The sequence below is a fragment of the Amblyomma americanum genome, chromosome 2 (genome assembly GCF_052857255.1).
Source record: "Amblyomma americanum isolate KBUSLIRL-KWMA chromosome 2, ASM5285725v1, whole genome shotgun sequence".
NCBI classification, from domain to species: domain Eukaryota; kingdom Metazoa; phylum Arthropoda; class Arachnida; order Ixodida; family Ixodidae; genus Amblyomma; species Amblyomma americanum.
Window position 1 is genome coordinate 179,697,109 of NC_135498.1, and position 15,380 is coordinate 179,712,488.

A 15,380-nucleotide genomic window follows, 5' to 3' on the forward strand; every position below is an offset into this window, starting at 1 on the left:
CCCTTTGTCCGCACCACCGTCGGACACACTTCTCGTCCACGTCAAATTTTCTGCCCGCGGCACGCTTGCCGTGTTCGAGAGCGAACTTCACTACTTTCAGTTTAAAGCCCGTTATGTAGCTGTTGAGGTGCTTGCCCATCGTGCAACTGTGACAATGCTCGGAGGCAGTTCATGAAAAAGTGAAGAACGACAGCGCACGAGAGCAACAACTATGCCGAGCGACCATGCTAACACAGCCACCAAAAATCCATGCTTTGACAGCCAGAACAGAACAAAGTTAGACCTGGCGATACCGATGCCGATACGGATAGCGGAAGTACAGTAGCAGAAGCTCGCGGCAGAAGAAAAAATGATGATGATGACCCGCGGCCTCGGGCGCCATCCATGGGCGGCACCTCGAAGCTCCCGTGCGCATGTATTTCGAAGGCTATTCTTGTGTGTTTCCTGGAAAGTTTGGGTGCGGCCCTTACACGGATTTTTTTTTTTTTTCAAATATTTCCTTTGGGAATACGGGGTGCGGCCCTTACACGGGTGCAGCCCTTACACGCGTTTATACAGTAATTGTTTTCCCGTGACTGCTTCTTTTTTGGCGCAGCTAAGGTGCAATATTGACCAATCTGCCGCTTTTGGAGCAGACTGGCACAGCAAAATGTGAATGTATCAGAATGGCACAAATGTTGCAGCTCGAGCACCACTGACTACAGTTGAACCTCATTATAGCGAACAGGTATCGATGTAGCCAAAATTTGTAACACTACTAAATTCTGTCAAAAACACAGGCACAGGCATTGCAATTTTGTCAGTGGCAATCCTCGCTAGAGTACAGTGTGAGGCCCTTTGCCTGAGTTTTAACGCCATTTTAAAGGCGCTCGTGGAAATTCAGGAGGCTACAAAAAAAAAACTTCTAAAACAAGTTGGATCGGCCTCACCACACAGCACAGTTAACCTGCAGCAAAGGCAGGCCAGACATCATCCAGGGTGGCTTCTCCGCATTACAAAAGTGTCGCATGGAAAACAATACACCAGAATGAAAGCTGCTGCCATTCTGGCCACCTTCGAGACAGCCGCAGTGCAAAATGTTTACTGCGAGGCTACAACCGTCCACGCCACTTCTTCTCGAGTGGTGTTGACGGCTGCGAGAAGCGCGAACGCAAGCTGACTGCCCAGCTATGTACACCAATCCACCACGCTACATCTTTCATGGTGCTGCTGGTGGATGTGAGAAAAAAGGCTCAAATGATGGTGAGAATGCTCGACACACCACCATCGGCCAGCCAGTCCAGTTGTGTAGTGCGGTGAAGCCTGCCCCCTGCCACTGGACCAGGCACCGCTGGGCGCACTGGAAAGTTCTATAATATAAACACAGTTTTATGGCCAACCGGATTTGGCATATAAACTTAAAAGCAGCATGTGTTTGTTAAAATATTATGGAAGAGTTCGATATGGCCATTAATTCTCTGTACCCGTGTTTGATATATCGAGGTTCGACTGTACTTTTCATACAAGGGCAAACATCAGCCCTGCTGGTACATTTTTGTACGCACACCAACAGTTCTGTTGATGTGTGGCTGATAACAGTGCTCTGGGTTGCTTCGCTCCTCCTAGTGCTTATGTGAACAAAAAAGGCTTTTGGCCTTAAAGATGGTGATAAGCAAGTGGCCCAGTGATGCACCTCCTTCACTTAATGGGCGCTTTAGTAGATATTAAGAAGACTGAAGACTGCTGACAGAGAGAAAGATGGAACATGCGTATTCTCCTTAATCAATGGCTTAGTGCAATTTACACAAAAGGCATGCATTCTGTTTCTGTCACCTAATGCTGTGCTGCAATAGATGTCAGCAGCAAGCTATTGCAAGCAGAAGCATGACTAGGCGTGAGGCACAGTGGTGATACTCATTATTTACTTTGTATTAGTCTGATTCTGATTTGTTTGATGGTAGATGTTACTTTCAATAAGGCAGCAGTTATAACATACTTTTCGATTAAGTCTATTTTCAGGGTATTCAAAAATTTGCCTTTCAACTAAATGTGAAAAAAAAAAAAAAGTGGAAGGAAAACAGCATTACTCTGCCGATAACCAGATCCTGCATCATGCTTCTTGTAAAGTACTAAGCATTCATTATTTGTATACAAAGCTGAAATACAGGAAATAAAAAGGAAAAGAAGAAAGCTAAAAAGAGGAAAAAATTAAAAAGGGCCTTACATAAGTACAGTCACGGGCAAAAGTTTCTGGGATGCGGTTTTTAGCAAAAAATATATTTATTTCAAATACTGCAGACCATGTATGGTCCCAGCAGAAGGGCCATATTCAATCATTTAACAAGAATATATAGATATTTCTGTGCAGTACGGCAAAGCAGGCCAACAAAAAGCATTCAAGCTCATGGGTACCTGCTTGCTCAGTCTCTTGGAAAAATACTAGGTGACTACTTTACAATAGATTATTCTTATACAGAAAATAATTACAGCGTGAATTTCTCATTGACTAATGCCATAAATTAAAAACAAAAGAGATAGAAACATTCCCCTACACGTTCTTTGGTTTCATTGACTGGTGGCTTCCTTCATTTAGGTGATTGAGTCAGCGTTAAGGCAACACAGAAATAAAATTTTTTTTCTGCTATAATCCCCATCCCGCAAACTTTTGTCCACGACTGTACATATCATCCGAGAACTTTCCAGCTAAGACAGCGGCCAGTAAAGCAATCAATCAGCGAGTACCACGGCAAAGTATTTAAGAGTTAGTCATATCAATGTTCCTGATTATCTTACAAGCACATCATTTCGTGTTTTTGAAAGAAATCTACAGTCACATGGTGCCACTCACAAAGCAAGAATGAAAGCCAAGCAGAACAACAGAGGGAGAAGAAAGGATGCTCGACTGCACCCATTTAGAGCCGCATCATCGCACCTGAATGTCGAATGGGTCCAGGCCCGGCGCCTGAATCCGCACGTTGAAACCCGTGTCCTGGATGAAGACCAGCTCCTGTCCTCCGGGTTCTGTCGCTGCCACTGCACCCGATTTGGCTGCGGCCCCATCTTCCTCCTCCGATGTGGAGGAACCCTTGCCACTGTCCTCGGCCGAGCCTAGGCTGGCGGCATCCCCTTCTGATGTAGCCGTCATGGCCTCTGGCTTTGATTCTGCGCAGGAAAAACAAGAAGCAGCAGCTACAACCACTCTGAACAGTGACAATTGGCATGCCAGCATATAATCTCGGTTTCTGCCATCGTTCCATCTTGGGTCAAATGTCTCAAGAAAGCAACTGCACTAATCTGTTGCTGCCCTGACAGCAGTGGCAAAGCTGCCAAGAAAAGCAGCAGTGAGTGGAAAAACTTAGCCCGGCCCTGGTCTGCCAAGTCATGCAAGCAAGGGGAGCATGACTTGTTCTCGAGCATGCGAGAACAATGAAACAGAACACTATGGTGGCCTTATCAGATAACTTTACACTTGTGTTCAAGAGAATGTCAACTGCTCCCCTTGGAAAAGATTCACTACAGAACATCGCCTCATCAAGCATTAAGAGATTTTAAATGTCAAATAAAAGCTTGAAATTCTTATTTAACTGGTTATTATAACTCAATACACATAGACAAGATGTTTTCATTTCAGCTATTATCTCACAATATGTTTATGTCAGTTGTCAATCCCTTTAGAGATCTATGACAGTCTCCATAAACCTAGCATAACATTTATGAGTCAGTGCATTTCAGATGCAATATTGTAGACATCTAAGCCATAAATAGCAGGTATATTTAGTAATTTGCATACACTTTTGATGTTAAAGCAAGAACTTATTAGGTATTACCAGGGCCCTTTTTTGGAAAGCAAATAAAGGAACTGGGCACCTCTAGTGCCTGCTAACCCAAATCACAAAATGTTAATTTATGACTGTGGACCGAGGCACACTAAAGGCTGGCACCTCATAGGAAATAATTCCTGCAATTAGACAGTACATGCAGTCCACAAACACAGTTCCAGAAACTGAAATCTACACGTAATCCAAATTTTTAGTGAGTGTTGATAATGACAAAAAAATTCTGTGCAGGTAACATGAATGGAGGGTGGCTTTCTTTTTTTCCAAATAAAGCAAAATAAGATTTTTTTTTTTCAAAGTCCAGGTGAATGGAATTTGAGGTACTGTGTGCCGATTATGTACATTCTGCAACTCACAATTAACGTTATTTACCAGCAAGCTTTCGCCCTTGTCTCCAATTAATAGGTAAGCATCACTGGCACAAAGAACAGTCATGTCACCGGTCAGATATGAAGGTGTGTAATCAATGCACTGTAAAAACAGTAACAGAGCAAAACTGGAACCTTCCAGGACAACCAAATTCGCAAGTTAAGGAATGAACTATGTGACGCTAAGAGATTGTGGTCTACCTTTTAAATACCTTTCAATGTGTCCTAAAGGAACTCCATTAATGCATAACGAGATAATCTAACTCAAAGAGCGCAAATGTGTGAATGTTGCAGCTACATTCTAATTCCGATGTAGCATTAACGCCTCATACACCACTTTTGATACTTTTTAATAATGTCAGCAAAGGCTGAGATTGTTGTTGAAGTAGAATAGCAACCTCTAAACTCACACTGCTAAATTCCAAACAAATATCACCAAGTCTTGCTATCACCAAGGACACAATCACAATTTAATGGTTACATGAAGCTGACTGAATGAACATTTATAAAAAAAAAATTGCAACAACCTGTGAATAGATGTGCTGCAGTCTGCATACTGATCACAACTAAAGAAAAAGTGCTTCCACTTGTGCTTCTTCAGTAGCAGTACACAGCATACACTTCACAATTCCGAGCACCATAAAAAATACGCACATAGTTTGGAAAGGAAAAGAAATAGATGTTTACAATGTACTGGTACATCACGATGGACAAAAGCTGGTAAGAAGCGAGGGAAAATCTGCCTAAAACCTCAAGATAGTTTTCCTTATGCAGCGAACTAGTCAACACCTCTGTGCAGCTACCAAGTTTTCTCAGCTCACATGTGACACACTGCGCATTGCAGTCACGGGAAGCTGACCAAAAGCTGTGCATATACGAAATGCTGCACCAACTAATAGAAAAAATTTAGGAATTGGTTTTTCATACAAGCATCCTTAGTAGCTTCTACACAGCAGTATGAAAACTATGCTACCAACACAGTTTTAGAAATTCCCAAATAAAGGAGCTCAGCAAGTGTAGTTTGCAGATGCCTGGTAGAAATTGCACAAAAATTAAAGGAAGCGCTGCCGGCTGTCGATATCCCGACGCCATAAAGACGGCACACCTCAAGATTAAAGAATGCATGGTGCTTGAAACAAAGAAGCCGGAAACTGCACAGAGTGCTCCAAAAGAGACACATGACAGACCGATCCCAGAGCACTGATGTTGGAAAAACACTTACACATGCTTGCTTCCAACAAGGATGCCACACCCAAAAAAACAGAACAAATGTGTTGACGCCAAGTCAGAACATGAGCAGGCTTTTTAAGGTCCATTGTTTAACACCAACATAAGATCCACAGAATAAGGGGCATGACCGGATGCACGGGCTGCCGTGTTGCCGCAAGATAAACTGAAGCACTCACAAATCAGGTGCACTGCAGGAGTTTGGTTCAACTCGTGCCCAACCTGCCCTTTCCCAAATGCAAGCAAGCGAGTGAACAAAGTAAAAGTCTTCAAATGCTGCAAAGCAAGCTCCCAACGAAGACAAACATGCAAGCATCAGAGTCCATCAGTAATATCCAGCAAGCGTTCAACCAGAGGAGACACATGCCTGACAGATTCATCAAGTCTGCTTTGATGCAGTAGCCTCACAACGGCTGGCGATTTTTGCAACTCCATGTCTATGGCATGTCCTCGTCATGCCACAGCAATCCTTCTTTGCGGTGAACTAAAAGCCGGCATGTTAAAACTAGCAAAACACCTAAAACAATGCATTTAGTAGCATCACAAGAACAGCAATCGTAGCCACAATTCTGGACTGCAAAAAAAAAAAATGCAAAGCTAAAATCCCCCCCCCACCACCACCACCCCCCTCACTGCCAGGAAGCTTTCGTCACGTACCAGTCGCAGAGTTGCTACCACCGGCCAACGACTCTCCGGCTGCCAGCTTCAGAAGACATCCCTGACTGAGGTACACTGCCTTCCTTGTTCCGTCTTCAAGGGGTACGAGCAAGAGCATTTTGGGCTCCCTCCAGAGCATTTAAATGCCAGCAACACCACAGCCACTCTCCAATGCGTGCTACTGATGGGAGCCTCTTTGGGCACCCACCGGCAGCGGAGAAAGCCAGATAAGAACTTTTAAGAGAGATCACACTGGGACAAGAAAGAAGGGAAGAGGGAGCCGTGGGCCCAGATAAGATGGGCTCAGCCAGAGACTGGAAGGACCTGCCTGTTTGCTCGGCGCTGCTTATCTCGCGATTTATCGCAACGACGCACACGAGCGCCCAGCCCTCTTCTCTTCAGGTTCAAACAGACCGGTAATTAGGGTGTCCCTGCCCTTCTTTTCTAGCTAACCTGCTTTCTCATCACGTCTTGAAGATGGGGAAAAGAAAGACCGGGGTCGTTTACAACACACAAGCAATGGTGCGTGCATGAAAAGATGCCAAGTGCGGCTCCCCCCACCCTTAGCCCTGCGCAGCACAGCTTCCTTTTCTAGTAGGATGCTCACTCTATTTTGACATCACGTAACACAACATTTCGTTTAGTGCTTGCTACAAGTCACATGAATATGCTGGAAGGCTGAATACGGCCAACAAATGCACCACAAATAAAGTAATATCACAAACTGCAATTCAAGCAGGACTACATTTACCCTACAGGCTACCCTTGTGTCGAACTAATTCCATGCGTCTTTTTCCAGGAAATAACCATCCCAGTCAAACATGCACAAGCACCCACCTTTAAGCCAGAATCAACAAATTAACAGTGCCACCTGCCACAAGCCAGGAACAGAACCAAAATGATGACAGCCTAAATTTTTTTAACATTATATCAATCTCTGAAGCACTCATCCCCAAGACCGAAACTAAAAACGTTGTAGATTGAGGAGTCATATATAGAAGAAAAAATGCTACTGGTTCGGCATCCACTGTTCATCGAACTAAAGCTTCAACCTCTTAAAACTAGCAAAAAGCTGAAACCTTAATAGCATTAAGCTAAGCCATAGCTACCACAGTTTAGCCAGTTGCATGCAAGTACAAGCATCTTCATTTGTGAGTCAAGTACGCCAACGTACACACTGGGCAAAGAAAAATGGCATTTACTGGGGAGGCTGTTAACTGGAAAGAGCAAAAAATTGCTTAGTCTAAAGGTACTCAAATTCGTAACTATTCCTCGTAAAAGCTGCCATTTCTCATGTAAAGAACACAGGTTCTGTTTATCTCAGAGTCAGCTTCCACACTGGTTTCACATGCAGCTGATGTTAGATCATGCCTAATCAATGTTGAAACCAGCAGAGAATGCCCAAAACTGATTTTTGGCACCTCAGCACGTCTGTAAGCTTGAAATGTTGCAATAATATGTGACAATTGCGAAACTTGGCTTCACCATTTTCCCGCATGGAAATTACTTTTAGCTTAGTCGCAACGTGAACAGGTAATGCTCTAGTAATATTCCAGGACTGTCACAAAAAGGCATTTGAGCCAAAAAGAAAAATTTTCCATCAGACTAGTCCCACATTTGACCGTGCATGCGGCAGGAAAACAGGAGCTCCCAATCAGGCTACAAATGCAAGCAAACATTTTGAGTGCTAGCCACCAAAGTTTTGGTGCAGACAACGAGAACGGTGCCGTTTAATCATCAGCTACGCAAAACGTCTGACTCTCTTTGAGTTCCGACCCACACACACAAAAAAAAAAAAATCAATGCACTTGCTTCACAATGCATGCCGCACAGTTCTTGTGCAAAAAATGCAAAAGCACAGAAATTGACAGTTTCTGCTTCTCCATACGAAAAAATAGAGTAGAAAACAAAACGGCCGATATAAAAATGTAAAGCTCAGGCCAAAAAACAAAAGTTTAACAAGAGAGATCCCACGTGCAGCAGACTCAAAGTGCTGAGATTGAAGTACCCCCATATTGTAGAGCTAAAAAGCAGGCTTGGTGGACTGGGAGCTTTTGACCAAGAATGCAAATAAATTCAACAGGATGATGCCATCCTTCAATATACTCAAAAGTGAATGACTAGCTGGTCACGCAGCATGACTACGCACCTTCAGAAAGCAAACAATGAATAATTTGCCTCAACCAAGGATGAAACAGAAAAGAAAAAAGTTATGTGGACAGCAGCCACCTTAGAAAAAGAAAAAGAAAGGTAGGTTGTGGCCTAGACAACCCCGCTTTCAGCATGACCTGACGCAGCCAAGTAAGCTGTCAGCAGCACCGTAAGAAAGCTAAGCATCTTGAAGACCTCAGTATCAGCAGCTTTATAAGCACATTATCAGTGCCTCAAAGGTGAGCTGCATTTTTAGAACCTTGTGACATAAATGCAGATATTATGATAGGCTTGCAGACCTTGCAAAGACAACTGTGAAGTCAGCAGCTGGCTGAGGCTAGCTACGGACATGTTCTGGATGCAAAGAAGAAGAGGCAAGTGCGTTTTCCGAAAGAAAATTTTTTTCTGCTCATTACAAAAAGTGTGCAATGTGACAAGAACCAGGAGCAGGTGCACATACTCTTTGGACACGCCCTTAGCCTCATATAACAAAAACCAGAAAACTTTATTACCTGCAATAGAAAAATTAAGCACGAAGTCTAAGGTCTTCAGCTGAAGGAAGAATTAAAAAGACCCTGCCACCAGTAACAGCATTACATTACTGCTGCTCAAAGTGGCATTTCCAGATTCAATAGCACAACAGTTAAATGATGAGCACGAAGAAATGAATGCCTTCCAACCAGTCAGCCGAAGCCTGCAAGCATGTGTAGCTGCTGCTGAAACTAGTCTGGCACCACCAAAGCATTAACCAAGGTCACAAAAACTGCCCCAAAAAAGAAATGCACATCAATGATGAAAGTGGTGTTCCACAGAGAGAAAAGAAAAAAGTTGCACTGAATAACCTATTCTGAAATACTAGACTGTATTTCAGTAAGTACACACATGTGAGGAACTAGTTAGAAGAGATTCGTACAATTAAGCTTAGCACAGTCTTTGGCAGAAGCAAGCAGGCTGTAAAGTAACTGTGCCATAAGTAGAAATAATTCCTACTAATCGAATAAGAAAAGGAAAGTACCCATATGCTCAGCAAAGCAAAGGGAAGCACGATGATGGCAATGGCTCACGACCTGTGAGCACTATCCAGTATGGCTAAAACAATGGGTAGCCTGGCATCGCCAATGCATTACTCTTCCATGGTCCAAAGAAAAAGCTTAGCAATACATTATAAGCTGATATGAATGAAATTCACCAAGTTTGCCTCACCTTGTATCGACAATCCACTCAAATTGAAGGCGACAATTTAAAGAGCATTCTGCAGATTGCACTTCTTTCTGGGCAAATGCAATGCTGAATTTTTTGTTTTGTTTTGTTGAAAAATCAAGTGTGGTGTCTGATAATCCCCATGCACTATACTGAAAGTAAGAGGAAATCCTCCCATTTCCTTTGCTTTACCTCAGCTCTAAAGAAAATGTAGGCTACAATGCTGTGGCAATGCAAGCAAAACTGCACCTACTGCGGCTACAGGAGGCTTTGCTATTAAACTACCATGGCTTTTTATTATTTTACTAATTTATCAGGCACTGATGCAAGACTAGAGGGACTTTTCATCAGCGCCTACCGGCCCACAAAACAAGCACCACAAGTAGTACGTACAGCCATATGGAGCAGTGGCACACAAAATGGGGCAATTCACACACATACAGATGTGATGGGGGAAACCAGCTGGACAGCCCTGTTGGAATAGAATGAATCGGGGTTCCCCATCCAAAGCTCTGACACAGCGGGTGCTGCCGCATTGCAACATGGAATGTCTACTCGACATGCCCGGTTGAAGCACTGCGAGTGCCTGCCACCCTTCAGAGAGCTTTGCTGAACTTGTCACACTACAACGGGCGAAGCTCATCTGTGCCCGTCAAGAAGGAATTTACAAGTGGTGACACAAAGCACAGAAGGCAAGGCAATGCATGGCATTAAATCTGAATAAGTAAAAAGGAGGCAGACAAACAGGGTCTTTGCAATAGCTTGGCACATGTAAAGAGAAAGCTGGCTAATGTCAGCTGTGCTTTATGCGACAGCATCAGCATGGGAGATGTACAAGCTCAAAATTACGACTCATATATATATATCCTCGTGAGACCCAGTGTACAATTTATTGCACACTCGGTCTCAGCGTCGAAGCCCTGCTGCAGCTGCGGTACGCGCTAAGTCCTCCTGTGCAATGTATTGCACAGACATGTGCTGCCATCTGGCCAAGATTGAGAGAAGTCAATCGCGCGGGAGCGCTTGCTGGGCAGGTTCGAAAATGGCGTCCATACCGACGACGTCGTTTTATTCAATGCGACCAAGTAAGTTGCCCCTATTTACTTAACCCTTTGCTAAATGTTCTGAACTTTGCAATGAACAGGTTCAGGAATGTACAGGCATCATTTTGAGCATAATTTATCGTGAGGCAAGCGCTTATTTTGTTCGTGGCCACTTTGAACTTTTTTGTGTACATTGTATTGCACACTGGGACTGAACTACAGCACATGGGGTTGTTTTCATTCTGTTCACCGTAAGTGCTTTCCTGCGTGGGAAGACGTTATGATGATGTTCAGTTTTACTCAAAAAGTTATTTCCAATTGATATGTAAGCAACGTTTGTAATTTAGGCTTTCTTTGGCCCCTGCCAGGGTTGAATCTGAGCAGGGCAGAGGCGATTTTGGAGGCCATCGCCTCCCAGGACGGGTCGGATCTCGACTTGTCGGATGACGAGTTGAACGAAAAGTCAACACAAGCGCCACAACCAGATGTTTCCTGTTCAGGTAAGTTTCTTAATATAAGTTTTTACAATGTAAGTGCAAAATGCGGAACTTGACTCCGTTTTTTTTTTTTTTTAAGACGACTCGGACGAGGAAGATTCCGGCAGTGGGCCATTAACAAGTGTGGGGAAATTCCCTCCTTGGAGGCATGCTCCGTTTGTGTCATCTCTACCCGATGTTCCGGATACTCCGGATACTGAGACCGATTCTCGAACGAATTGGACAGCTCTGGACTATTTCAAGCAATATTTTTCTGAAGAATTTTACCGCAATATGCACGAAAAGAGTGAGGTGGGCTACCATCAAAGAAAGGGGACTCTGCTCAATAGCAGCACTGCCGAAATGAAGCATTTCATAGGTGCAACGTTCATGATGAGTTGCTTAGGATACCCACAGATTCGTCTTTACTGGGCAAGGCAAACACGAGTTGCTGCAATCGCTGATGTTGTGACTCGCGATCGCTTCTTCTTGTTGCGAAAAAACATAAAAGTTGTGAATGACTTGGACATCAGTGATGAGGAAAAGAAAGCCGACCGGCTGTGGAGACTGCGACCGTTCATCGAAATGATAAGGACGGCTTGCCTCCAGCTTCCAAGAAGCCCGTCAGCAAGCATAGACGAGCAAATAATACCGTTTACAGGCAGAACTACACTAAAGCAATACGTCCCTGGTAAACCTCATCCAACAGGGCTGAAGAATTTTGTGCTCTCCAGCCCATGTGGAATGGTTCTAGACTTCGAAATATATCAGGGAAAGTCTGCGCTCGCAGCTGACCGATCAGAGCTTGGTGTGGGTGCTTGTGCTGTGCTTAGATTGTCACAGTCCATGCCAACAGGCAGTTCTTTATTTTTTGATCGCTACTTCACTTCTGCACCCCTGCTTCGTCACCTCTCGAGCCAAGGCCTGCGTGGAACTGGCACCATAATGAAGAATCGCGTGCCAAAGGATTCTAAGCTCCCTGATGACAAAGCTTTGGTGAAGAAAGGCCGCGGATCCTTTTGCCAAACTGTCAATGTGGCTGATGGCATTTGCCTCGTTAAGTGGGTCGACAACAAGACCATTACGTTCGCTTCTTCACACATTGGTGAGGAGCCAGTAGGAGAATGCAAAAGATGGTGCAAGAAGGAGAGGGTCTATAAAGATGTACCTCGGCCAGCTATCGTAGAAGAGTACAATAAGAATATGGGAGGCGTTGACCTCTGCGATAGAATGGTGAGTCTCTACCCAAGCAAGGCAAGGACAACGCGCTGGACTCTTCGTTCTCTTTGTTTTCTTGCGGACGTGGCTGTCGTTAATGCATGGTTGCAGTATAAAGAAGACTCTCAACTCCTAGGAGTTGCCAGCAAGAACACACTAAGTCTACTGGACTTCAAACTGATAATTGCTAATGATTTGCTGAGAGCAGAATTGGATGTGGGCAGCGACGACGATGAGCCGCCAGCGAAGCGCCCTGCCAGTAAGACAACACCATTGCCTCCCGTCTCCTTCCGGACAGCCGGAGCAACACACATGCCCGAACTTTCATTGCAGAAGTCCGCATCAAGATGCCGTAACCCCTCCTGTTCTGAACGCACAAAGTTTCGTTGCACTCGCTGTGACGTTTTTCTTTGTATAACTTCTTCAAGAAACTGCTTTAAACAGTTTCATGCCTAGAGATATCATTGAAGGGCACAATAAAAGCCTTCTTGCCCATTATCCATAATCTCTCATGATATTGTTTTTTTCATCCGCTGAGTCCCAATGTGCAATATATTGCACATGCTTTGCTAAGCAAACAAAAAATACTTCATCAACAAAACTTTTTTTATCGTGATAAGATAGCCTCATTGGTCTAATAAATGCGTTTTCTTGATCTGCATACAAAAATTCGTCACTCAGGTTTCACGAGGATATATATATATATATATTAGCAGACAAGGTAAAGGAAATGAGGGGCTCGTTTGACAAACTTATGAAGGGACCCAACAGTCACCGAAACCAAGGTACATAGGGGAATGTTTAATTTTTTTTAATGTGTAGTGTTGATAAGTGGGATAATAATACTTAGATTAATCTATCGCTTAAAGAAAATTACTTAAACGTATTTGGTTGCTAGAGGTAAAATGCAAAAGTTGAGAAACGCTTCATTTAGCCATAGATTTATTTTGAGTCGACGTTTCAGACAGAGCCTGTCCTTTCTCAAGACTGCAGGCTCTGTCCGAAACGTCTATATAAATAATCATATTTAAAAACTAGACTCAGCGTCCATGTTGACATATTTCAATTGCTTAATATAATGTTGGCCCCTGATATGAACAGTAAAGAAGTTGATTAATTAATTTCAGTTAATTAATCTTAATTACTGAGCTCTATCATGTTTGCTGTACAATCCACTTGCAAAGGCCGCACCGACATCATCTCTCACAGGGCTTAAAAAAAGAGCTGTAAATAGTCTATTATATACATATATATATATATATATATATATATATATATATATATATATATATATATATATATATATATATATATATATATATATATATATATATATATATATATGCATGCAAGTGTATTGTACAGCAAGGCAGACATTATGCAAGTGATAGAGCTCAGTAGATTAATTACCTAAAATTAACTCAACTTGTTTAGTGTTAATTTCAGGGGCCAACATTATATTAATCAATTGAAGGATGTCAACGTAGACGATGAGTCCAGTTTTTAAATATGATTTATCAGCAATGCATTTCAATATATTTTACGTCAAAAAAAAACCATTTTTTATCTCGTAAAGTTAATGATGACTTAGGTTTTATGGCTCAAAGGAATCAATGGCCAAAGAGCGCCATAGCACAAGGTATTTTCGATTACTCAAGGTGGGATCAAAGACCCATTTTCCAAGCATTTCACCCCTGAAAAGCCGGGCACCAGGCCAGAGGAAGCTTGTACTCATTATATCACCGGTGGGTACCCGGCGGCACTAGGGATCGAGCCCCGCACCTCCGGCATACGAAGCTGATGCTCAAACGACCAGTCCACCGCTGCGGTACCTCATAAAGTTAGCTTCCCTCAGTGCACGTTTTTAAAATGGCGTCCCTGGGCGTAGTATCGGTCTTTTTCGAGTGTAGTACAGCATTTGAAACACGCAGCTTTTATAGAGCGTGCGCGAGGTAACAAACTTACAGCAAAGCACGAGTTCCTAGTTTTTTGACCTCGTGCTTTGCTGTAACTTTGTACCTCGCGCACGCTCTACAAAAGCTGCGTGTTTCAAACGCTGTACTACACTCGAAAAAGGCTGGTCCTCCAGCCGAAACGTCGTGAATTAAATCCTGTTATGTTTCTTCAATTTCTGGTGATATTAATATATATATATATATATATATATATATATATATATATGCACGCAACCTTTGTCCTAAAGTCCAGAAAAATGGCAGTGGCTTAGCTCAGCTATGCCAGGATATATGTAGCGAAAGCAAGTGTGAAACTCCCTGGTTGGCATTGTTCACATATTCCACAACGTATGAAGCACAGGCATAAATGTCCAGTATGACCTGTAGATCCATGTTTGATTTCAGCACCGAGGCTATCCAAGGAATGAAGGGGTCACGTCACTCTTACGCCTATTCTCTAGGCTAACGGCACGTTATTCTTCGGTTTCTTGAGCCTGCCGCTGAAGTCTGTTGGTCGCATTCTATCATTCATCACGGGCCATCATCAGTGAAGCAGGACTCAGGTCTCTCCTTCGGCTGCGGTCGAGACACCGGACGTTAAACGTGCCTGTCTCGCGGCGGCATATTCACGGCGGTGTTTAGCCAGTCGTTCGGCATGCTGTTCGTCTGTTTTTTGGGCGATTCGTTTCCTCTTCATCTCGTTCCGCTGTCGATTCCAGGCCTCCTCCAGCTTATCAGAATTGTCGCCATCCATACTGTCGCCTCAACTGTGGTTGCGGCGCACGCCAGCTCTCCTTTTCAATCCTGTGACATCTTATCACGCATGCGACGCAGCTGTCGAAGCGAGCGGAGGTGAGTGCAACAACGAGGAACGCCGTGTCACATCCTACCAAACGGCGATGGCGGCGAGCGCGCGAAGCACAGTAACCTTCCGTGGCGAGGCGCGCGTTGTGACGTCACGTGCCTCGATGGAGTACTGCCACGGCGAAATTGTGAGTTTGCGGCCAATAAAGCTTTCGCTTTAAAAATGCGTTTAACATTGAAATCATTTGTGCAGCACCCCTTCGAAATAGTCTCTCTTGCAGCCTATACACAGCTTCCAACGCTTCTTGAGGTATTGGAAACAGTTGGAAAACGCTTCTTTTGGCAGGGCTGTCAGCTCCTTTGTCGTGGCGTCTTGAACGGCCTCCACGCTCCCCATCCAGCAACCTTTTAGGGCTCTCTTCACACAAGGAAACAGGAAAAAATGGCATGAGGAGAGGTCAGGCGA

The 15,380-nt window shown here is 43.8% G+C and overlaps 1 protein-coding gene across 2 annotated transcripts in view; it reads right to left on the reverse strand.

Moving 5' to 3' along the window:
* Nucleotides 1–15,380, reverse strand: part of clu (clustered mitochondria protein homolog) — an 84,214-nt gene that overhangs the window by 60,114 nt on the left and 8,720 nt on the right. The window contains exons 1-2 of one of the 2 annotated variants that reach the window (XM_077655537.1): nt 6,068–6,279; nt 2,912–3,141 (exon numbers count right to left, since the gene is read on the reverse strand). In XM_077655537.1, the coding sequence (XP_077511663.1) occupies nt 2,912–3,141; nt 6,068–6,206 (369 nt within the window). In that variant the 5' untranslated portion in view covers nt 6,207–6,279. Of the gene's footprint in view, nt 1–2,911; nt 3,142–6,067; nt 6,280–15,380 lie in introns of those variants that run through there. The other variant, XM_077655538.1, reaches the window with a different exon arrangement.